Genomic DNA, 26,311 nt, shown 5'->3' on the forward strand with positions numbered 1-26,311 from the left:
AAAATTGACGGCTTTGTTTTCGGCAAGTCAAAATCATGTGAGCAGTCATCAAATGTACTAGGCAAATCACTGGGAGAAAACAAAAAGCAAATGGTCACTTCTTCAGGAAAACTTTTGGGTGTAGGTTCCTGTGACTAATCATTCTGCCAGTGAGGCCCCAAACAATTTTATGTCTTGTCCGATTGAAATTTCCAAAAGTACTGTCAACATTCCTTTAGGTTCAAAGCTCTTATCGGCATAGTTCCTTCTCCATTATGAAATAGCTTGGCCCTGTATAAAAGGGTATTATTGCTATATGTACTCTCAATCATAAAGATAATAATCACCATGCTACATTTGATACGCTAGTTTATACTTTGTATAAAAGGTCTATCCAAGCTCTCTATGGTTTTCAGAGAACACTCAATTCGTCCAGCTAAAAAGGGTTTTTCCAAGAGTACAATACTGATGACTAATCTAGATGCTCAAAAATATTGATGATAAATATTAGTCAGACACCCACCGATCAGCTGTTTGAAAGGGTGGCAGCAGTATACCAAGCACTGCGCCATGCGTTATATAGTGGCTGTGCTTGATATTGCAGCTCGAGCTCATTCACTCTAATAGAAATGAGCTGCACCTAGGTCAATGAATGTGAAGTCATTGGCCTAAGAATGTGAAATAAATTGCCTGAGGATAGGCCACCAAAATTTTACTACCGGAAAAACTCTCTATATCATAATATACATTCCTTTGATAATGACCATGAATTTTTTTTTATCTATGAAGCATGGAGTTATTACACTATGCCATTCGTTATTTGCATTATCTCTACACAAAATAAACTACCGTATTTATCGGCGTATAACACGCACTTTTTCCCCCTGAAAATAGGGGGCAAATCATGTATGCGTGTTATACGCCGATATTCACTGCGCTGTATGAGCCGGGAGAGAGGAGGGGCTGGAGTCCGTAACTAGGGGCGGGGCCCGGTGCAGTCACTGTACTCATACACCGGGCCCCGCCGCTCACCAAAGTATTTATAAACGTGAATCCTTATCCTGTTATTAAGCTGCCCTCTCCCATGTTCCCATGTCCCCCCTGTATCCCCACAGCACTTACTTAAGCTTCAATAGCAGGCAGAGCAGACGGCAGCAGTAACGTCACTCACTGACGTCGAGCGCCTGCTCCGCCCCCTTTATGAATGAAGCAGGCGGAGCAGACGCGCGACGTCAGTGAGTGACGTTACTGGTGCCGTCCGCTCTGCCTGCTATGGAAGCGTGTGAATCGTAAGTGCTGTGGGGATACAGGGGGGACATGGGAACATGGGAGAGGGCAGCCTAATAACAGGATAAGGATTCACGTTTATAAATACTTCGGTGAGCGGCGGGGCCCGGTGTATTGGGGGACACTGTTATGAGGGGGATCTGTGGATGACATATAGCAGTGTCATCCACAGATCCCCCCCCATAACAGTTCCATCCACAGATCCCCCCACCCCATAGCAGTACAATTTGAAATGGACACTGTTATGAGGGGGATCTGTGGATGACATATAGCAGTGTCATCCACAGATCCCCCCCATAACAGTTCCATCCACAGATCCCCCCACCCCATAGCAGTACAATTTGAAATTTATTTTTTTTTCCTGAAATTTCCCTTAAAATGAAGGGTGCGTGTTATACGCCAGTGCGTGTTATACGCCGATAAATACGGTATATACTATCCGTGACCATATTGGGCAATATTGACATCTGCAATTTTCATATTTCCTTTCTATTCAAGAATTTCATTGGTTCTGGATTACCTGTATCACAAACATAATTGAGGCAGACATTTTTACCATAAAAACACCAAATTCATGAGATGCCACAATCCATTTGCTTGGAAGTGTTCACTGACTTCTCAAGCGTCATACAGGCCTCTCTGGAGGTGCAGAATTGTTAAATGCATAATTAGAAAAAATTTGTATAGACTGGAGCCACATCAGCACAACTGTGGAAATGTACTCAAGTGTTCCATAACTGTCATCTACAGGAAGAAATACAGAGCTAGAAGGGGAAATAACCAAAGTTTCTAAAAATGATGGTTTGTCACTCCCTCCAGATCTCTAGTGTAAGAAAGAATACAGTAACTTCCACAGTTTACTGTCTGCTCACAGAAAGTCCTTTAAGTTAACTACTCTGCAAACCCATAAACCCATCATTAGTGTACAAAGGATGGAATACAGAAGACTAGTCCACTTTATTTTCAAAAACGTGGGCATCGATCTACAAAAAAAAAATGACTGCCTTACCCCACACTCAACCCCTTTTTTACGTTATAAATCAAAAACCACAAAAGACTAGTCAATTGCAGTAATTAAAATATATTGTTCTGTACCCAGGAAACTTGGTAGTGGGCTGCACTGGGTACTGTAGCCTTGTGCCATTCAAGTGAGTGAGACAAAACTGCAATACTCAGAAGACATGCTGCTATGTGTATGACGTTTAGGAGTACAGTGCAGTGTAGACCGTGAAGAGGCTGCAGTGCTCACCCAACTATTGTGGTCTCTTCAAGCCGCTGATCGGTAGGGATATTGAGAATCGGACCCCCACCGATCAGATATTTATGGCCTATCCTAAGACTAGTACATCAATATTATCTAGGAAAAGCCCTTTAAGGGCAACACCTATGCAACATTTAATAAGACAATTTAAGGGCCCTGACAAAAACTAGCCTAACATTACTGGGGAACTATAGGCTGCACAGACTTCTTTAACAGTACAGAAGTCCTGCCACAGCTTCTAAAAGGCACAATGGTGAAAAATCATGGACTGGTCAGAAGTTAAGAAAATCTCAGGTCTAATGTACAGTAATAAACAGGTTAACTGTTATGTTACCTCCTAGTTTTAGGTCATTGTCTACAACTCAAGACAAGTTCACAGCTAGATTTGCAATAAAAAAAAGTGGACAAAGTAATAAATCAACCCAACCAGTTGAGATTCTAATGGGGAGGGAGCAGATCTCCTCAAAAATGTATTTGTGTAATAAGATGTTAGGTTATAAGAAGGGTCAACAATGTTATAACTCATTTTTCAACTGACAAGTAACTTCATTTTCACTTGTTTGTAATTTCAGTATACGTTTGATATTTCATAGAGAAAGTTTAGATCGGTGAAGGTCTGAGCGCTGAGACCCCCATTAATCTCTAGAACGGGGGGAGAGAACGGCTTGCTTAGCGTGCCCTTTCCTCACTGGAGGACAGGAGGAAAGTCTATGAGCCTGCCTCATGCTACGAGGCGATAGAAGCGCTTCTTTCCCCTCATTCTAGAGGTCGCGGGGGTCTCAGCACTTAGACCCCCCACTGATCTAAACTTTTGATATGTCCCTTAGACATATCAAACGTTTACTGAAAGTACAGGTACACATTAGGTTCAATGAGCCCACTGCCAGCACCCTGGTTACACTCCATACAATGTGAAAGACTGTATGTGATGTGGGAGCCAAATAAACTAGAGCTATACCAAATGATGAACATAGGACAGCAGGAAATCTCATCATTGCATAGTTTTATATGTGTATAAAGGTGTTTTTTAATGGAAGCAAGATCCATATAGTTAACATCTGGCAATGTATGTGTTTGGATGGCGCCATATCTATACAACTTGTACATCGTAGTGTATCCAGTCAGTAGAAGGTGTTGGTAGAATTTTTGTTATTTGCAATTATTCTCATAGGATCTATTGCCTGAATATAATGGGGCACCCAATGTGCTGATCAGCAGGATTTCAAACAGAGCTTTCATTTGCAAGAGAAGACTGGATAAATCACAACTGCTAGAAATACACAAACCTTATATACATGTTCCAAATGGTCATCAATCCTGCTCACTCAGGTTATAAATCTCTCTCTGTAAGGCAACTGGCCACAGCACAACCTCTCTCCCACTACTATAGTAAAAGGCCAGGTGATAAGGAAAGGGAACAAAAGGAAGTTAAAGATTGGTGTATTCTGCAACATTCCTACAAAACAAAACATTTTGGGCACTTTATTATTTCTTACTTTTATGCTTCGTTTAGTGTTCCTTTACTACTAGGTCAGTTGATCCTTAGCAATATTCTTCAGTAATTTTTTCTGCATGTTCTATTACCAACAAAGTAACTGTTTCTGGTATGTTGCTAAGGAGCAACTGACTGAATTTTAAATGCAATGTAGCAAATCTCAACATAATTCCTTCTCACTGTAGGACAGCAGGAGGCTTTCCATCTCATTCTTCAGGTTTGTTTTTCATAAACTCATTTTTCTAGTAATTATTGAACGAAGGGGTGTACAACTGGAACAGTGATGGAACAACTTTTTAAGATCATCAATAAAAATGCAAGATTATATAATACATATACAGGGCACAGAGTTGGGAGCTGGAGCTGCTGTTCTTTCCTAAAGCTCCAACAGTGAATATTCTTCTAGATATTACAAAAATAAAAAGGAATCGTGAAGTTTACAGATAAGGCCTTAGGAACAAAACAGCTTCTCAGCCACCCAAAGAAGAAACAGAGCACATCTCTGGTGGGCAATTTCACAGTGGGGCGAGGTACAGCAATAATGGGGTTTTGTGATGAAGTTGCCGCAACCAGGGGTAAACACAGTGATGAGATTTAAGCTATAGCTTACAAATACAGGACAAAACAAAAAAGTAGCATTCAACTGGCTCTCTGCTACTGAGGACCTACCAATCCCCACAGTGCTTATGAAAAATAAGGCATTTGTAGAGATAGGGAGAGGGGTCCTGCCATCATTAATGACAGACGGGCAGTGGCGAGCAGAAAAACCCACATATGCTCCAGGCATTTGTGGTCAACAGGGGTAGGAAAGGAAGCAGCAGGCCATTGTATGTTCCAGCCTCAAGAACAACAGCATCTCAATGGCACAGGTTTTTGGTCCAAAGAAAATTTACATTTAAGTTTTTCATATTTTTTTCATAAAATGCACCAAAATGTTCTCAAAACCATTATGTAAAAAATCCCAGGCTCTGTATCAATGGTTCCCCAAAAACTCATCCAAGTCATTCATCCACTCTTCTGCCGAAGTCCTGTCTTTGAGCAAGCAGTCCAACAAATCTGCGTCCCCTGACAAGTTCTGTAACCCAGCGTTGCCCGACTGTCCACCAAATCCAAACTGCATGTCCTGACCTGTTGCTCTAACCTGGTAATTTTGATTACAATGAAGCCCAACTCTGTTAGCCATTTGTTGACCTGGGTTCTGGCTGAACGCTGTCAAGTCTGGCACTGCTTGGTTCATCACAGGTAGGACCTGCTGGTTAGGTGTTGGCTGCTGAGTGGCAGGATTTGTCCTTTGTTGGGAAGCCATATTTTGCATCATCTGACCAGGGACGGAACCGTTCAACGAGTTCATAGGTCGACCAGCTCCTAGACCAACTTGTGGAAGGCCCTGGACAAATGGTTGGTTAGGTATCTTGTGGTGATTCTGCTGGAGATGAAAACCAGGATTGGCAGCATTGAATGCACTCAAGCCAGTATTTCCTTGAGCCTGATTGTTAATGTTTTGGATTTGTTGATGTTGCCACCCTGGATTTTGAGATGCCATGGCAGGCATTCTTGGCATCTGGCTCTTAGATATAGCAGGGTTCATCCCTGCTTTATTATGCTGTGCTGCCAGAGCAGAATTTGCCATAGTGTTTGGTCCATAACCAGTGGGTAGTGTGTTTCCTTGACCCATGTTTGGCTGCCTCTGTATCTGTGGCTGTCCATTAGACATGTTACCCTGTGCTGCATGATTTTGAACCATCTGTGGGAGACCGGATCCCATATTGTACATTCCGCTACGCTGCACATTCTGCATATTGGGGTATTGGGAAACAGCTCGTTCTTGAGAATTTGCAACAGAAGACAAGGGTGGAACTGCGGCATGCCCCCCTCCCATCTGAAGCATAGGCTGTGACTGAGTAAACATGCGTGGACTTCCTGAAGTCTGATGCGCCATATTGTTCACCCCAGGCATAACTGAAGTTGACCCTACAAAAGAAACAGAAGAATCATGGTAGATGTTTAGTTTATTTACCTCTGTACTGTAATGCTTACCTTTGCCCTCATGGATAGAAGACCCTGAATATGCAGAAGCCCACTCGGGGACCACAGGCTTTTGCCTTCGGCAGCTGCTGAGCCCAATGTGCCATTGTTCTTAAGCTAGGACCACATAATAACAATGCTTGTGCAGCACCCAGCTGTGTGTATGTGGTTCGTCCTAATAAATTAGCACTAGCGCCACCAGTATAACTATCCTTATAAATCAATGTTAGACCTTGAGACAAAATTTAGGATTATTGCCAAGCCAGTACATCATCTGTAGACCGCTGCTTTGGGGGTTATTGCAACCTCATTAGTGCAGAACAGACTTTGCTGGGTGAGGCCCTTTTCAGGGACATGGGAGGACCTTGTGGAGAGCACCTAGTAGATGAAAAAGCATCTTATAGGCCAAGGCAGTTCTCAGTGGGGGGAATATGTATGAAAATTAGCCCTCACCAAAAGCAACCAAAAAAAAACTGCCTCTGAGGGCAGTGAAACACTTCTGCCTCTTTATACTCTGGTCTATTTCCCAAAAAGTGAATGCCTACAGAAGATGGACATCAAATCATGCACATAGGATTCCTCTTGCATCTCAAAGCTTTTCCCAAAATAAAGCCCTTGACGATCATAACCTTGCTGCAGATTTAATGCTTTACTGTACAACTTCTGATTCTCAAATGTTGAGAAGTATTCTATAATTATGATCTATACAAACTAATCAAAACTATATTCAGAAACTCTAATATGATAGTTTTAAACCCATTTTATATACATAATTATGAGATTTCTTTCAGACAGATAACTACATATTGACTTTTACAGGAAAGTGCAGTGGGCATGCTCTGTGACATGTGTAGGTCACATTGGTGTTACCTTTTACTGCAATTCTGATTTTTTTTCCTGATTAACAGTTCCCTTTTGCACAAGCTTGAAAATGCTTAGTGACCTCACCTGGAAAAGGGCCTACTGTCTGCTGTGGATATGAATTCTGCTGCTGGTCCTGGTACTGAGGAGGAGGTCTGGTAAGGTGCCGCTGTAGTTGCTCCTGTTGGTGCCTTTGCTTCTCCTTTTATGAAAACACAAATATAATACACAGGGTCATATAACGCTGAAACACTCAATGGCATCAGTACATGTGACAATAGAAACACTGGTCTGAAAAGGCTTTATAACATAAAAGGCAGTTTTCTTTTCACTGTAGTCTGACCGCTAGGCGCTCTGACACAGCATGCAACCGGTGTAGAAAAGTGCAGGTCAGCTCAACAGACACATTCTGTGATCCAGACAGTCTCCGTTTGCTGCACAGCAATCCCAAGCTCAGAACCTCAGTTCTGCACCGCAGCTCCGGATTGCGAACCTATTTAAGTAAATGGGTTTGCGGGCTGCACTACGGGCCACGTTGCATGAGGCCTTATGGGTTTTGTTTTTACGAAATTCCCTGTGCAGTAAGACTGGCCTGTTACATTCAGTTTCAGGGTTAGTACAATTACAACAATACCACATTTATATCGTTTTTTTTTCTTGTGTTTTAACACTGAAAAAATAAAATAAATACTTTGGAAAAGAAAATTTCTTTTCATCGCCATATCGGACCGCCATAACACTTTTTTTTAGATCGTTACGTCTACAGAGCTGTGTGAAGGCTCATTTTTGGTGGCACGATCTGTAGTTTTTATTAATACTATTTTTGAGTGTATATGACTTTTTGATCACTTTTTCAAGATTGTTTTTGGGAAGTGACAAAAAAATTGTGATTCTGTAATTTTGATATTCTTTCCATCTTTCACAGTATGGGATAAATACATTTATATTATAACAGGCTTCACTAGGTTTATTTTGTTATTGTTTATTTTTATTCTAATTATGGGGAAAAGGGGGCGATTACAATTTTATTGTTTTAGATCCCTAAAAAAAAAATATATTTTTTATTTAATTTTTTTAACTTTTTTGTTCAACCTAGATTGCTTCTCCTTTACATTGACTTTGCAATTCATTGCAGATTTGCGATGTAATTATGGAGACCTGCCATCTGGGCTCAATAGCAACTACAACAGCATGGGTTTCATAAGAGAGACCCAGGCGATCACTGTATGGGGGATCTGTTCAGGACCCAGGAGCAGTGGCGTACCAAGGGGGGGGCGGCCCGCCCCGGGTGCCACTCACAAGGGGGGTGCCAGCCGCGACTGAGGATAAAAAAAAAAAAAAAAAAAAATATGTGGCGAGTGGGCCGGCCCAGGCGTGGCGCTGTGATAGGGGCAGGGCTCCAGATGGTCTCTCCGTCCCCCTGTGCTGCTGCCGCCACGGCCAATAAGAAGAGGGACAGGGCCGGGGGAGGGGCTGTGGCCACTGCGCCACCAATGAAGATAACTGAGCTGTTAATACAAATACAGGAGGCGGGTGCTGGAATCACATAGCCTGCACCCGACCTCTATGACAGGGAGCTGCGATCAGCTGCAGTTAACCGCTCAGGTGCCGCTCCCTGTCATAGAGGTCGGGTGCAGGCTATGTGATTCCAGCACCCGCCTCCTGTATTTGTATTAACAGCTCAGTTATCTTCAGAGTGCCCCCCCCCCCAGTATAATAAACATTGAGTGCGCCCCCCCCCCCCAGTATAATAAACATTGAGTGCGGCGCCCCCCCCCCCCAGTATAATAAACATTGATTGCGGCGCCCCCCCCCCCCAGTATAATAAACATTGGTGGGCAGTGGCAATGAGGGTTAAAAAATAAAAAATTAACTCACCTCCTCCAATTGATCGCGTAGCTGCTGCCGGTCTCCTTGTAATTTCTTCAGGACCTGTGGTGACGTCACTGAGCTCCAGCCTCTATCACATGGTCCATTACCATGGTGATGGATCATGTGATGAGCTCAGTGACATCACCACAGGTCCTGCGTCCTGAAGAAAGTACATGAGACCGGCTGCTACGTGATCAATTGGAGGTGGTGAGTTAATTTTTATTTATTTTTTTAACCCTCATTGGCACTGCCCACCAATGTTTATTATGTTGGGGGGGGGGGGGGGCGCACTATGCCACCAATGTTTATTATACTGGGGTGTTGGGGGGGGCACTGCACCACCAATGTTTATATGTTTATTATGCTAGGGAGGGGGGGCGCACTGCCCACCAATGTTTATTATGTTGGGGGGGCACACTGCGCCACCAATGTTTATTATGTTGGGGGGGCACACTGCGCCACCAATGTTTATTATACTAGGGTGTTGGGGGGGCGCACTGCACCACCAATGTTTATATGTTTATTATACTAGGGAGGGGGGGCGCACTGCGTCACCAATGTTTATTATACTGGGGTTTAAGGGGGTGCAGGTTTTTATTTTATTAAGGAAGGGTTAAGGGGTCTATTAAGGGGTGGTTAATGGGTTTTATTAAGGGGGGTTAATGGGTTTATTTCGTTAAGGGTGTGTGCAGAGGTTTATTTTATTAAGGGGTTTTATTTTTATTTATAAATATTATTGAAAACATTGAAAAAAGTTTGTGCATGTTTTCTTAACTTTCTTGGGGGGGGGGGGGTGCCAAACAAAGGGTTCGCCCCGGGTGCCAAATGCTCTAGGTACGCCCCTGCCCAGGAGCGCAGAGCTCCAGGGTTTCACCTTCCGAGATGTTGTGGTCACAATTGACTTTGGCATCTGAGTGGCTAAATGTCCGCAATCTGCGTTATCGCAGATCACAGACATTAGTCCCGGGTTTCTGTTCAAAACAGTTGAAACCCGGCAGCTATTTTGACCACTGTGCTCGTGAGCAGGCGCCATCTTTAAAGATCCATATATACGGCAACGGACGGTAAGGGGTTAAAAATCAAGAATATCAATTCATGGACATTGCAGAAAAAAGGACCCCGGTAACACAGAGTTCTTTCTTCCGCATTGTCCATGAATTATTGATGGGATTAGCTTACCGAGGGTGACATATTAACCTGACAGATCAGCTTTAGTGCTCGCCCACACAAGTGTGTGTGCACCGCGCCAGTGTTGCGGCCATGTGCACTCCATATCCTGGGTGCGGACTTGAATGGGTCCGCAATCCTCTAGATAGGGAACGGTATGGAGCGGAGGAATGGATCAGAAGCCCTTTGGAGATTTAGGTCCGTTCCTCTAAATAAAAAACTGTGTGGACTGTCTCTTGCAGATCGCGGACCCATTCAAGTCAGGGCACACACGCTCGTGTGCATGAGTCCCTAAAAGGTAAAGGTCTCCTTCATGCCAGTCTTAGGCCTTCATGAGACAAGAACATACCTGCTCTGCAAGCAGCTGCTGCTGTTGCTGCTGTCGCTGACCGAGAAGATACTGCTGTTTCTGCTGCTCCAGGAGTAACTGCTGCTTCTGCTCTCGCTGTTTCTGCTGTTCTAGGAGAAGCTGCTGTTGTTGCTGCTGTTTCATCAGGGCTTGCTGTTGACTGTTCAAGTAAGGTGCATTTCCATGGTTACCAGCCATAGACACAGTAGGGGGCTGTGCCACCACACCAGGTCCTCCCACAGACACAGGGACACGAGCCACATTGGGCTGAGGATTCTGGTCCTATAAAGTATCCAGAGAGAAAGGGGAAAATGCCACATTATGCCGACAAACCATTCATTTGAGTCCTTCAAATACTGAAAGCAATCACAAAGTCTATAGACATTTCCTTACAGTTTAACCCCATTTTTCCATTTTCGGTTTTTACTCCCTGCCTTAATTTTCCATCCACATAGCTGTATAAGAGTTTTATTTTATTTTTTTGTGGGACAAGTTGCACTTTCTAATGGCACCATTTTATAATGCATACGTTGTAGTAGAAGATGGACCAAAAATTCCTAATAGGGTGGAAATGGCAAAAAATAAAAAAACGCAATCTGCCATCATTTTATGAGTTTCATTTTTATGCTGTCCCCAGTTTGGTAAAACTAACCCGTTCCCTTCATTCTCCAGGTCAGTACGATTACTGCGATAACACATTTATGCAGTTTTTCTTACATAAATATATAAGAAAAAAAAAAGAAAAAAAAAAGAAAAAAAATCTTTGCATTGCCATCTGTTTATAGTTAAGTCTATGGAGTTATGTGAGAGCTATGTGTTTACTGACACCATTTTTGAGTGCGTATGATTTTCTGATCTTATTTTATTACATTTGTTTGGGAGGTGAAGCCGTGACAAACAAAAAAACGGTGAATCTGCAGTTTTGATTATTTTTCGGCACTCGCCATATAGGATACACTTATATTTTAATATATGGGTGTTTTGGGATGCCTATGATCTTTCATTATATTCCTATAGAGTCTTGCCACAGGTAGGGCTCCATAGAAACTTCACTGTGGCAAGCCTCGGAGGGTTCAGAAGGCCCGAGGCTGCCACAGCAATTGAACGGCTCCCTCGATCTCAACGTGGGTGATCCATTTGGGCCCTGGGAGTGCAGTGCTCCTGAGGAAAGCCTGCTCAGATGCCGTTTAAAAATTCTGTGATAGGTGTCCTTGTGTTAAACTGCAGATACTCAGCGCGAGTGGGTGTCATATTTAAAGAGGACCTTTCACCTGTAGATGAAAGTTAAACTAAAGATAGCCTTACTTACATGCCCCCGGTATTGCTTATTCAGTCATTTTTCAATCAGTGCCCCCGTTTGTCCGCGCTGCCCCCCGGAATATTTGCCGCCTTGTATGCTAATGAGCCATTAGGCTCAACTGGGCGGGCCTTCAAAAGTTCTCCCGGGCGTGTCATTCTTCTCCCTGGCATGGAGCGCATCCAATCAGTGCGCTCCGCTCTTAGCCAGGGAGAAGACGCTCCAGTTCTCGCAAGATGGCTCCGGATGGATGAAATCGATCCAGTTCTCGCAAGAACTGGAGCGTCTTCTCCCTGGCTAAGAGCGGAGCGCGCTGATTGGATGCGCTCCATGCCAGAGAGAAGAATGACACGCCCGGGAGAACTTTTGAAGGCCCGCCCAGTTCAGCCGAATGGCTCATTAGCATACAAAGCGGCAAATATTCCGGAGGGCAGCGCGGACAAACGGGGGCACTGATTGAAAAATGAATGACTGAATAAGCAATACCAGGGGCATGTAAGTAAGGCTATATCTTTAGTTTAACTTTCATCTACAGGTGAAAGGTCCTCTTTAAAGTCCAGACTCTCTTCATGCATGCACGACGGAGGTCCGGAACGGGGTTGTAGGAAAACAAAAATCTTATTGATATACAGAGGATGAAAGCCCCCTCCCAATCCTAAAAGTGGCCATACACAAGATGAACGCCTGCAAAAACTCCCCAATTGCAGTGGGACCAGCGAACCATCTATGTATTTGTATGGGGTGGCTCAACTCTGACCAACAGCAGATGATGGGAATATAAGGATTGGTACGTTGGATTTCAACATGCCGCATTCTTTGTTCTCACAGGAGATAAGCTGACTAAGGGCACTATTCGGCTGCATGTTTTTTGGGCCAATTATCTGGAACAAGCGTTTATAGGATTTACGAGCAAATACTTGTTTGTCAGCACTGTCGGCATTTTTCCATCAGGATGTTGCCGATAATCAACAGAACTGTACGAGGGAGAAATGACCGCAGTACAATCAGTTTGCATTGGTTTGAGTAACCAGGCCAGTGCATACAAGTACGGATGGATGTGTTCTCATCCATTGACGCTCACACTGCCCAAACAATGGGCAGTGTACTAAAACCCTTATTCCCCCTATCCCTACTGAGGACACAAACCGATTAGAGACATGAGGCATTAATCTGAAGATTTTAGCGGGATCTGCCAATGATCGGCATAAAATCAGCCAGCTTAAAAGGGCATCTGTCAGCAGATTTGTACCTATGACACTGGCTGACCTGTAGCATGTGAGCATGGCAGCTGAAGGTATCCGTGTTGGTCCCGTGTTCATATGTGCCCACACAACTGAATGCTTTAATTTATGCAAATTAGCCTCTAGGAGCTAGACATCATGATGTTTACACTGCCTGGTCCTATCACAGTGATGAGGGGGCGGCAGTTGCAGAGAGAGCTGAGCCTCTAGGAGTAATGGCAACGCCCCTGTTGCTCTCAGAGACTCATTTGCATATATTAAACCATTCTCCGCAATGCTGACAGATATGAACCTAGGACCAACACAGATGCCTTCAGCTGCCAAGTGCACATGTAACAGGTCAGCCGGTGTCATAGGTACAAATCTGCTGACAGAAGTCTTTAACCAGTAGAAGTCAGATAAAAGAAGGGGTGGCTATTTTGGATCTGCCCACAGGAGATATTGTGATTCTAGCCATACACATGAGATAACGAATATCTGGCTGACAGCCATCTCTCACCATTACACATGTAAGGCTGGGCTGAGAAGGTATGTGTTGTGAATATGAGATAAGCCGCCACCTGAGGTGTCTGGCAGGACCTATCTCCTCGAGAACATAAAAATCGGAAAGAGTTGGGCATCCCCATACAAATTAAATGGTGGGCCGATCCTGCCCAAATCGTTGCATTTGTCCAGCTTTAATGGCTGGAGGAATATATTAGAAGGTCAATGTCCACCATGCAATGTGGTCTAATCGGGTTCTTGAATATTTATACACCATTTTATTTTCCATTTTACACGGCAATGTCATGGCACTTACCTGCCCATGTGATACTAATGGTCTATAAGGAATTCCAGCCTTCTGTTTCATCATAAACATTCGGCTCTGTTCCTCTGTCATTGGAGGCAATTGCTGCTGCGAGGACTGCTGCTGCCTCTGCTGGAGATATGATATCATTACATTCTTGTTCTGATTTTGGGTTACAACCCCTGGACCACAGTCTGCCTCATAATGTGAGAGGGGTATGGTGTTGCCATAATCCAGCATGGCATTGGGACCTACAGAATGGTTGGGATTTAAACTGCTCGATGGTTTATGACCAATCATGTTTACGTGGTTGGGCTGCATGTAGGAGCCTCCCCCACGGGGGGAATTTTTGTTCATTTTAGGCATCATAAGTTTCTGGTTATTAAAGTCTTGTTGGTAAACAGAAGGGCTGGTTGGTTTGTCCATGCTATACGGAACACCTAGAGGACTTTGAGAAGATCTTGACTGTTGCCAGTTGGTCATTTGATTTGACTGATGGACCTGCTGAGCCTGCTGCTGGTTTTGCAGCAACTGGTCCCTCTTTTGCTTAGCTGCAATCTGCTGAAGTTGGTGCGTTGAGGACATCTCTTTGGTAGTTCCAGCACCCTGTCCACTCATTAATACATTGGGTAAAGGTCTCTGCACATTCTGCGACTGGTTTGGAGGCTGCATTGCTGTCTGGTTGGATGATTCTGTCCCAGAAGACTGCTGGAACACCGTCTGGGAACCACCTACCACTGGAGATGAACTGCTTGTAGGCACTGAATTAGCTCCACCAAAAGGTGACGACCTGACTTGTGGTGACCTGACTTGTGGTGACCTGACTTGTGGTGACCCAAGGGAATCCTGCTCAAATGCTGCAGGAGAAAACTCAGTTTTGATGTGAATGTCTTGTGTTGATGGGGTCTGTGTAGCAGAATTTGAGGCGTCATTGTCCTTTTTGTCCTCAAAGTCGTCATTGAAAATATCCTTCATATCCTCATCAGGAACAGATTTGTTAAGTTCCTCGATGAGTTCCTTCCATTCCTGTTCATTCAGGTTAAGGTCTGGCATCAAATTATTTTGAGACATGGACCCACCAACTCCAGAAAGCATACATGGCAAGTCATCCACGGGCTCCTGTTTCATTTCTTTGCCAAGGCAAAGTGTGAAGTCATCAGCATCTCCATTACCATTTAGCTGCAAACCAGCATCTGGGAGACACTTTTTACTGACACCATCAAGTCCAATTGAATGGCTGCCATTTAACTGCAAAGAATCTCCATTGGGAGGCTTACTATCCAGCTGATGCAAGGGAGAAACTGGAGGCATCCCATTCGATGATCCAATCACTGATGTTAGTCCATCATCATGTCGGAGCTTCTTGGACACTGAGAAGATATCACCAAATCCATTTTGTTGATCCCCATTTTGAGGCGAAGCTGCACTATCCAGCTTTCTTTTAACGGTTTCATGAAGCTGCTGGAAAAAGAGAAAAATAATCAGTTGCGCAGAAAGAGCAACAAAATAAAAAAATTGTTCATGTGAACTTAAAAAACAAAAAACACTGTAAATCTACTTGAGGTCAGTGAATTAAGAACATTCCTGATTACATTTATAGCTGTATCCATAGACCTAATACTTATCACAGAGGTGGGTTTGTTACTACATAACCATTTTAGCTAATCCACTGTAACACACTTGGAAACAACCAATATGGTTCCCGTTTTCAGTTTCTGATCCGATCTGTATCAGGTTTTTTTGCTTCAGTTTTTCGCCGATGCATTTTTGCGTGTAGATTTTACTGGGTGGCCTGGCTCAGTTAATATTGGAAAGGATATACAGATTGGTTAAAATAACTGTAGTGTACGACTGATTGCTATGACTGCTTGTAGAATACCGGCGCTGGCACAGAGAGGGTAAAAAAAGTCATACATACAGTAGGCTCCTCCACGCGTGCGCTAGCTACCGTCCGGAGCAGCGCGCGAGGCGAGTTAGAGCAAGAAGCGTTCCATTAGATCCATAGAGCGCTTCTTGGAACAACAGGACCACACCACATTACGGAACGATCATCTATCAGATACAGGTAGAGACTTTACAATTAGTGTCCTGTATAGATGTATGACATTTAACTCACAATTTACGTAGTTTTCTACAACTGGCAACCACCTGTGACGTAACGCTTTAGCAGTGAGTCTGGGTAACCATGTATAGAAGAATGTTTCCAGTCATTCACAGCAAGCTGAGAACTTAAGAGGGGTATTCCACCTCTAACAGCTCCAACAGCTGAGTAACTGCGCTCAAAACTCTCCTAGAGGTGAATGTAAAGAGCCGCGCATGTGCAGCCCCGTCTCCAGACGCCACAGCCACTAAACAGGGCCCCATTCTCTAGACAGATGTGGGTACCAGAAGTACACACAGCTCTCTCCATTCATTTCTATAGGAGTTACGGGAGAGCAGCACATGCCCACCTCTAAATCAGTACCCTGCTGTCCCCCTGGTCAATCTGGAGCTTGGGTGGGTGTGGGTTTCAAAAGGTAGGACGCACAACTCTCAGGCATATCCTGCAAGTAAACAAATTGTATATATGCTTTTTAGCAATTATCACAGCTGTACACCAGGGGGCAGTAACAACTAATGTTTTAGTCCACAGTCACACAAAACAGAAGCTCCGCTCAAAGTGGCAGCCAAACAAATTCCACTGTGGTTATAGTGACCTTTTCGGATAAATGTGTCCTCCCAGCCTGAGCTTTCCTAGTTCTATGGACTTACAACATATGTAGGAGTTTCTCACAGATATAAGACCAGATCTGTGTACTTAACTGCCTATACTTTGTACTAATAAAACGAATTGCGGCAAATCGTTGCTTTCTGCCTTTTCTACCTACTGCCTCCATTCACTTCTATGGAAACATGCAAGCAAGAAGTGGGACCTGTATACAGGAGGCCAAGTGCTTTCAGCCGTTATCAGAACTACCACAGAAGTGAACAGGGGGAGCAATGCATGGGTGGCAACCTCTCCATCTTGAAAATGGTGACACATTTAACCATTAGGGGACCTTGCAATTTTCCGTCATCGCTTTTCACTCCCTGCCTTCCCAGAGTGATAACTTTTAATTCTGCCAGTTTTTTTACAGATTGGTAAAATTGGCCTATTACCTTTATTCTCCAGGTCAGTATGATTACAATGATATCACAATCGTATAGGTTTTTTTTTTGCATTTAAATACTAAGAAAAAAAAAAAGAAAAAAATCCTTGACAAACGATTTTTTTCTCATCAGTATATTCTGACCCCTATAACTTTTTTGAAGATAGGCTACTTTCACATCTGCGTTAGGTGCGGATCCGTCTGGTATCTGCACAGACTGATCCGCACCTATAATGCAAACTATTGGATCCGTTCAGAACGGATCCGTTTGCATTACCATGAACAATTTTTTTTTTTTGTTCATGATAATGCAAACGGATCCATTTTGACTTACATTGAAAGTCAATGGGGGATGGATCCGTTTTCAATTGCACCATATTGTGTCAGTGAAAACGGATCCGTCCCCATTAACTTACATTGTAAGTCAGGACGGATCCGTTTGGCTCCGCATCGTCAGGCGGACATCAAAACGCTGCAAGCAGTGTTTTGTTGTCCGCCTCCAGAGCGGAATGGAGGCTGAACGGAGGCAAACTGATGCATTCTGAACGGATCCTTATCCATTCAGAATGCATTGAGGCTAAACTGATCCGTTTTTGGGCCGCTTGTGAGAGCCTTGAAACGGATCTCACAAGTGGACCCAAAAACGCCAGTGTGAAAGTAGCCTTATGTGTACGGAGCTGTGTGAGGGCTCATTTTTCAGGGATACCATTCTGAAGTGTGTGTGACTTTGTGATCGCTTTCCATTACATTTTTTTTGGGGGGGAGAGGGGAAGCTGAAGTGCCAAAAAATTGGGAATTTGCCGTTTCTAGTTTTTCTTTTCCGTTACACCATTCGTTGTATGGGATGATTGTTATATTTTAATGGTACGGGCCTTTTCGCACGTGGCAATGCCCATGATAGGCAATTTTTTTATTGGATTTTCAATCATTAGATTGCCCATTGTGTTCCGTGATGGCTATACATCATTGAACACTTCATTTACAATATACCAATACAGTGCTGCCACCTGGTGACCTGTATTGGAATATTTTAGTAATAACTGTGGGAGCCTGCTTGAGGCATTCGGCTATTACATTAATGTAACCGGTTGACTGATCTCGGCCGCTATGATGGAAGCGAGCTGCTCCCGCTTTCGTATAGCTCAGTTGTAGTGGTCAAATCATCTAAGGGTTTAAATGTATTCGATCAGCCTTATGCCTGATCACATACATCCGCTGTGGGTCTCTCCATCTTTAAAATGCCACCCTCCGCTGTACATGTACAGCGGAGTTAGTGAAGGGGTTAAATACAAAACTATATTAGAAAGTTACACAACCTAAAAGGTGTCGTCATACTGCGACAACCCCTATTATACACTGCTCAAAAAAATAAAGGGAACACTAAAATAACATCCTAGATCTGAATTAAATATTCTTCTGAAATACTTTGTTCTTTACATAGTTGAATGTGCTGACAACAAAAATCACACAAAAATAAAAAAATGGAAATCAAATTTTAAAACCCATGGAGGTCTGGATTTGGAGTCACACTCAAAATTAAAGTGGAAAAACACACTACAGGCTGATCCAACTTTGATGTAATGTCCTTAAAACAAGTCAAAATGAGGCTCAGTAGTGTGTGTGGCCTCCACGTGCCTGTATGACCTCCCTACAATGCCTGTGCATGCTCCTGATAAGGTGGCGGACGGTCTCCTGAGGGATCTCCTCCCAGACCTGGACTAAAGCATCTGCCAACTCCTGGACAGTCTGTGGTGCAACGTGACGGTGGATAGAGCGAGACATGATGTCCCAGATGTGCTCAATTGGATTCAGGTCTGGGGAACGGGCGGGCCAGTCCATAGCATCAATTCCTTCGTCTTGCAGGAACTGATGACACACTCCAGCCACATGAGGTCTAGCATTGTCTTGCATTAGGAGGAACCCAGGGCCAACCGCACCAGCATATGGTCTCAAAGGGTCTGAGGATCTCATCTCGGTACCTAATGGCAGTCAGGCTACCTCTGGCGAGCACATGGAGGGCTGTGCGGCCCTCCAAAGAAATGCCACCCCACACCATTACTGACCCAATGCCAAACCGGTCATGCTGGAGGATGTTGCAGGCAGCAGAACGTCTGTCACATGTGCTCAGTGTGAACCTGCTTTCATCTGTGAACAGCACAGGGCGCCAGTGGCGAATTTGCCAATCTTGGTGTTCTCTGGCAAATGCCAAACGTCCTGCACGGTGTTGGGCTGTAAGCACAACCCCCACCTGTGGACGTCGGGCCCTCATATCACCCTCATGGAGTCTGTTTGACCGTTTGAGCAGACACATAAACATTTGTGGCCTGCTGGAGGTCATTTTGCAGGGCTCTGGCAGTGCTCCTCCTGTTCCTCCTTGCACAAAGGCGGAGGTAGCGATCCTGCTGCTGGGTTGTTGCCCTCCTACGGCCTCCTCCACGTCTCCTGATGTACTGGCCTGTCTCCTGGTAGCGCCTAGATGCTCTGGACACTACGCTGACAGACAGCAAACCTTCTTGCCACAGCTCGCATTGATGTGCCATCCTGGATAAGCTGCACTACCTGAGCCACTTGTGTGGGTTGTAGACTCAGTCTCATGCTACCACAAGAGTGAAAGCACCGCCAGCATTCAAAAGTGACCAAAACATCAGCCAGCAAGCATAGGAACTGAGAAGTGTTCTGTGGTCACCACCTGCAGAACCACTCCTTTATTGGGGGTGTCTTGCTAATTGCCTATAATTTCCACCTGTTGTCTATCCCATTTGCACAACAGCATGTGAAATTGATTGTCACTCAGTGTTGCTTCCTAAGTGGACAGTTTGATTTCACAGAAGTGTGATTGCCTTGGAGTTACATTGTGTTGTTTAAGTGTTCCCTTTATTTTTTTGAGCAGTGTATTAGGACATATGGATGTCAAGGGGTCCCCAGATCAGAACCATGTCTATGAGTATGAGTGACTCCTTCAGGCAGACCCAGCACATCCATGCATTACTAATGGATGGCTGGCATGTAATGCTACACTTCCCCTGCAGAAGCCGCTAGCAGATCACTACCACCGAGTGGACCTCTAAAAAGATGCCCTCATAGGACAATCCATTAAGGGTCACTTTTGATAAATGTTGCCATCATTAGGATCCTTGCAGCCCACAGGAAGGACCTACCTCAGGACCTAACAGGGGTTTCAGTGCATAGTAATGTCACTATTAACAGCATTTTCTGATCCCGACGCCAATAATTATTTTAAAGATCAGTCAAAACTATACATTTAGGCCACTTTCACACATTCAGTGTCTGATCAGTGATTTAGAGCCAAAACCCGGGTACAGGTCAAAAAACACCAAAAAGGAGCAAATTCTTCCATCATACCGGATCTCTGTGTAGCCTCCACGTTTGCATTTAACAGAATCACTGATTGAGAACACTGATCGAACACCGATTGTGTGAACACGGTCTTATGGTATCTGGCTGAGCTTTCTCTGCATTCAGACGAGGCAATCATTACAACTGACAGGGAAAAAAAGCTAATATTGCCTATAACTGGCCAGTAAATAGTCACTGTCTATGGGCCAGACAGAGGATTCCTATTGGGAAAAAACAGAATTGAATAGGATGGATTTGATTCAAGATAAGGCTGAGGTGTCGGGTGGCCACCATCTCTACATCTATATTAATACGGCTGTGGGGAATAAAAATTACATTGAAATAGTTATGGAGAACGTTCTATGTAATTCAAGGATAACAGTTATATATATTTTTTATTTGCTAGTTTATTAGAGGTAGGCATGTATACCGGAGTTAGTCTGTCAATGATTGCCAAAACATCTGTAATTACCTTATAATAACAGCTTTTATTAATGTCCCCTATCCCTTTCCACTGCTCCCTTAAAAGACTGTTGCTATGGCTCATCTGTCTCCGGCTAGGAAGACGGAGGGGCGGTCCTTCACACTGCATGCCTGCATTAGGCTTCAGAGTGAGGAGGCGTGTCTCTCAGTAATCCAATCTGATTGGCTCGCAGGGAGCTGCTGGCTACAGCAAGTTTGTATGTGACCTGAGGGAATGCAGTTTTGGCCTCAGAGAACTGGCAGAGGAGCCCTCTTGAGAAGATACTCATAATGAAGGATTTAAAACAGCCGTAACTATGGGGAAAACTTAAGGAAAAAAGTGGTAAGAAAAGAAACTAAAAAGATTGCTTTATGCATAATGCTGCTGCTGCAGCAGTAACATATGCTTATAAAAAATATATGTGATGAAAATATAACCGTTATCTTTTAAGGATAAACAGATCTACTGATCACAGGAAAGTGAGCAGTATTTTGGAAACTAGTGGTCATAACATCTGCAGATAATTTCTTTTCCTTTTACAGTCATTTTGGTGCACTGTATTGGCAGACATTGCTTTACACTGTACATTAAACCTGAGATATCCCCACATCACCTTAGTTTCCCTCATTTTACCCTGTTGTCCTCCTGTTATTTCTTAACTGAGCAAAGAATGATGTAGATATTCATAAAGGGAACACCATGTACATACAAAGTAACAAACGTGCTGAGGACTTCGTCACCAACTACCAGAGCCTATAGACAGTCAATGATTTGACCATGGTTTTACAATATTGGACAAAAATTTGAACACCTTGGACAATGATTACTATCATTCTATATTTACAAATACTATGGAACCCAAAGTGTCTCCATGGCTACAGACTACAGACACTGTGTAGTCTAACCTTGCAGCCACTCTTACCTTTTGTGCAGATACATTTGATAGGTTACAAGTAGTAAGCTGGCAGCTGGAAGTGAGTAAAACATGGCTGTAGGATCAGATCACACTGGATTTGCCTGCATTTGCAACCATGGAGACATACAGGTCTACAGGCAAGCTGTAGACAAAAAACTGAAGGAGATCATAAATACTGGCAAAGTTGCTTTAATTTTCATTTTAGATGCATCCATTGCATATAAATCATTTATGTCACCACAGACGCACCAATGATCAGAAGAATCACCTACTTTAGGCATCGTTGACAGAATTCAAGGATCTTTGTCCAATGTGGCATTTCAGACGACGGTACCCAACAACTACAGTTATAATTGTTATATAGCAGATCAATAGTCAGACCAAACGAGCAACCTTAAAAACCAAGCCAAATAAAACACAAAGTTGCTGTGCCTCTAGTTTTGAGGACTCTGGGGCACAAGGTGCATACTGCAGTCGTGGAACATTTTGGAGTTAAATAATGTGTTAAGCTGCTTCCTAGGTTTGTCTGACACCCATCAATTAAAGTACTGTAGTAATCACCTCTACCTGCACGAGAGAGATGAAGAGTGAAAAGGATGAGTAAGACCAACACCCACTCGAAACCTGTAACCAGCGTCTGACACACAAGAAGTAAAGCGATTCCTGTTTTCATGGAGAACAATGAAGAGCATTTTCAGCCAAAAACACAAAAGCATCACTAGAAAAGAGGTCCACAAATTGGCCACCGACTGTATTCAAGCAAGTTATCCTTTCTCGGAAAGCTGGGTGGTGGTGATGTAGGTGCACTAGAATATTTCTGAAAGCCATCCAATTTTTCATCACGCTAGGTGTTATAGTAGAAGTGTAATAGAATTATATAAAACTGGAAGACCACTTCATTGACAAGACAACTTCCCATTGTCTTGACCATCGGCACATACAGTGGAGTGCGACTCAGTATGCCTTGCGGCAGTGACTTGAAGTCCAGTTCTATATATACACTGCAATATTAAATTAGATCAAGAGGCAGTGCTGACTTAAATAGAGAATATTGTTGATTATTTGAGGCAAAAAATAAATAAAAATAATGTGTTTCAAGTGAAACCTCTCTATCCAAGCTTGAAATGCACAGAATAGGCACAGTTATATAGCATGTAGCACATATAATGCAGTGTTGAGTAATCTCATGATGGGGCCTCAAGGGCACATTACATTCAATATCCTATTTTTCCTGCTGCGAAGAGGCAGCCCACCATGCAGCCACCATGCAGGGGACAAGGTGCCCTTTTTCTGTGTGTCAGGGAAGTAGACTGCACATCTGGTACACACTATACATATGGCTGTATCAGAGGTGCATGGGGCCTCTACTGTAAATCTACATTTCTATAGAGCCCTAAACTATATGGAAGTAGGAAGCCAGTACCCCCTCCAACTGAAGGAAATCTAAAACCTTTTTTTCCTCCTCGGTCATCAGGATCCACAGAGGAAATAAAAGCAACAGTTGTAAAAAGGTAGTAATGACTTGAGTCACACGCTGAGAGTTGTGGGGGTGAAGACGCAAGATGGTGTCCAATACACAGTGACCATGCATAATGACAAAGAAGGCAGGCGCTCACTCTCCAGACCTGGGAGCGGGGAGGGGTTGGGAAAGTCTGTATGGTGGAACGTCTGCCTCAGGCATGTGGAGACTAGTATCTCACACAAGACAATTCAGCTACTCCCTTACAGCCGACCTTCTCGTATTACAGAGCAAACAACTCAAAGCAGCCAACCTCCATCCACAGTGAGAAGACAATCGTCATCACTGCTGCTACATATCATGGAGGGGTTCAGGATATAAATCATGGAAATGTTCCTCTCTCCTGGTGACATGTTCAACAACTGAAAGGTCAGGCAACAGGATTTCCTGGAGATACATTAACACTACGTTACTCTGCCCCAAATGATGTATCTTTAAAGTATAAGTGTTTAACATCCCACAAAATAATGTGCAAAAGTATCACATTTCCTTTACTACACCAATATCAATGGGCCAGTTAACGGAAACCTCCCGTCACACGCACTTTATATACTACAGCTTGCTTAAAGGGTTTGTCATCAGAAATGTTGTTATGTAGCTGACTGACATTAGTGATGCTCTAATGTCGGCAGTACATAACAATGTGATTTATAATTGTGTCCCTGCCGAATCATTTAGCACACCCAGGTCATCTTGAGTGACGTCCGACTTCTCCCGATTGGCGAAGAAATGCTGCGCCTTCCCGTTTTGTATTTGGCGCAGGCGCAGTAAATGAAGGACGCGCTCCTGGTGCTGGCTTCCTCACTGCACCTGCGTCAAACGAAGGAAGCACCTGCACCAAATACAAAACGGTACGGCGCAGGCGTGAGATTTCTTTGCCGATCAGAAGAAGTCGGACGTCACTCAAGAGGACCTGGGCGTGCTAAATGGTTTGTAGACCGAGCCTCTAGGTGCTGAATCAATGCCCTCATAGCACCTAGAGGCTCAATAGCATATTTTAAAAGTGTATTTGTAAGAGAACGGCGGCAGGGACACAATTATAAAGAAGACTTATGTACTGCTGACATCAGCACATGGCTCATGTCAGTCAGCTACATAACAGAATTTCTGGTGACAAACCCTTTAAAGCGTTTTTTCTTCACAGACAAATATGGAACCAGCTGATCATGACAAGTCCAACTCCCGACAGTTGACGCAAATGTGTTATTTTGATTACCCGATTGGAGTCGGGAGGAAAATTGGCTTCCACCTCATGGGTTTTTTGCCTTCCTCTGGATCAATTTGCAGGATAACAGGCTGAAGTGGATGGACAGATTTTTTTTTTCAGCTTTACAAACTACGGGGGTCAGTTATTAAGACCAGCGTTTTAGACGCCGGTCTTAACACCTTGCGCTGGATCAGCCGAAGATATGTAGAGGTGCCAACCTCTACATAACTTAGGCATATGCACCGCCGGTCTAAACGTAAGCCAGCTTCACCGCCCCTTGAGCGGGGAGAAGTCACATATTGCAGCGCATATAACCTTTGCGCCATATATATGCCAGAAAACTGGCGCATATCTGGTAGTAAATGACCCTCTATGTTACAAATAGCTGATTTTATTGGGAGACTAATTACGCTTCATGTAATGCATGGAGAGCAGCTATTCAAAAAGGAGGTATCTGAGTGGGGGACACCCCCCTCAGATGTTCACAGGCCATAACATAACACTGGGGCATATTTATAGGGGTTATCCTCTAATATTTTTCTCATGTCATATCACCTGGAGGGGGTGAGTATTACAAGTATAAGCTGGTATTTTTTTTCTCCTCATCCAGTGATATGGTGTAAATCTTTATTGGCCACTTCCAGGCTCACGTGCCGTACGTGATCCTAGCCCCATTTCAAACCACAATGCTGGCGGGTTGCTCATGCGCTCTATGGCAGTTTTTGGCGCTGTATAGTGTCTACAGGTGGATATGCTTTCTGCTACATACAGTATGCAAGCCCTCTGACCGATCAGAATAAAATAAACAAACCCTAATATAGAAAAAAATATTGGACCGCAATCTCTGCCCTAACAACTTGTACAGTGATTTACATTGATTCCAACCCTGCTGACAGCCGCACAGCCCCACATGTTACATGCTTATACAGGACATAACAGTAACAGGAAGGGATCCCGTGATGGTCTGGATTGCGCAGAATTTTCCTAATACTAAAACCATTTTAAACAGTGTCCATGGTTTATTTACAAGTCGAATGAAATGTTAATGAGGGTGACTCAAAGCATCCATTACATCTGTATGAGGGGCATCACAAGAAACCAGCAAGGCGGCCTCGTCCAAATACAAACTTATAAGGCTACTTTCACACTAGCGTTCGGGGCTCCGCTTGTGAGTTCCGTTTGAAGGCTCTCACAAGCGGCCCCGAACGGATCCGTCCAGCCCTAATGCATTCTGAATGGATGCGGATCCGCTCAGAATGCATCAGTTTGGCACAGTTTGTCCTCCGTTCCGCTCAGCAGGCGGACACCTGAACGCAGCTTGCAGCGTTCGGGTGTCCGCCTGGCGCCAAACGGATCCGTCCAGACTTACAATGTAAGTCAATGGGGACGGATCCGTTTGAAGTTGACACAATATGGCTCAATTTTCAAACGGATCCGTCCCCATTGACTTTCAATGTAAAGTCAAAACGGATCCGTTTGCATTATCATGAACAAAAAAAATAAAAAAAATAATATATGTATTTTTTTTTTTTGTTCATGGTAATGCAAACGGATCCGTTCTGAACGGATCTAAGCGTTTGCATTATAGGAGAGGATCCGTCTGTGAAGATACCAGACGGACCCGCTCTGAACCCAAGTGTGAAAGTAGCCTAAGGGATAGCTGTATTATGGGTGAAGCTTTAATGCTTTAATAATGGGGGTGGACTCCACCCAGAAATCCTTTCGATCAGCATAACCTGTCCTGGGAACCAAAAAGTCATCCACTTGTCAAAAACACCATGAAATGTATTTTTTCTTCAATTGTTTTGAGTGCCATTTAGTCACATTTTACTTGCACTTTTTCAGACTTTTGTTCTAAATATAATTATAGCGCGACACTGTCCTAATGCAGTTTTATATTACAGGATTGTGGTTTGTGTTTAGTTTTTTTTTTTAAAGAAAGCCTGACCTAGTAGCATAGCTGAGCAGAAGACCCCGCAGGTACTGTCAGCATAGCGGAATGGGTGGCCTGATCGAGGAGTGAGTACTGACCAAACCTTCTGCCCACAACAGGGCAGGAGACAGCTGACATTTTTTTTTAAAGCCCAGAGAACCTCTTTA

At 43.8% G+C, this 26,311-nt stretch overlaps 1 protein-coding gene across 2 annotated transcripts in view; it reads right to left on the reverse strand.

Annotated features, from left to right (window-relative positions):
* Positions 1–1,649: 1,649 nt before the first annotated feature.
* MAML1 (mastermind like transcriptional coactivator 1) overlaps positions 1,650–26,311 on the reverse strand; it is an 84,416-nt gene continuing 59,754 nt past the window's right edge. The window contains exons 2-5 of one of the 2 annotated variants that reach the window (XM_040440902.1): positions 13,634–15,079; positions 10,297–10,578; positions 6,996–7,110; positions 1,650–5,993 (exon numbers count right to left, since the gene is read on the reverse strand). In XM_040440902.1, the coding sequence (XP_040296836.1) occupies positions 4,996–5,993; positions 6,996–7,110; positions 10,297–10,578; positions 13,634–15,079 (2,841 nt within the window). In that variant the 3' untranslated portion in view covers positions 1,650–4,995. Of the gene's footprint in view, positions 5,994–6,995; positions 7,111–10,296; positions 10,579–13,633; positions 15,083–26,311 lie in introns of both variants that reach the window. The other variant, XM_040440893.1, reaches the window with a different exon arrangement.

The sequence above is a fragment of the Bufo bufo genome, chromosome 1 (assembly GCF_905171765.1).
Source record: "Bufo bufo chromosome 1, aBufBuf1.1, whole genome shotgun sequence".
NCBI classification, from domain to species: Eukaryota; Metazoa; Chordata; class Amphibia; order Anura; family Bufonidae; genus Bufo; species Bufo bufo.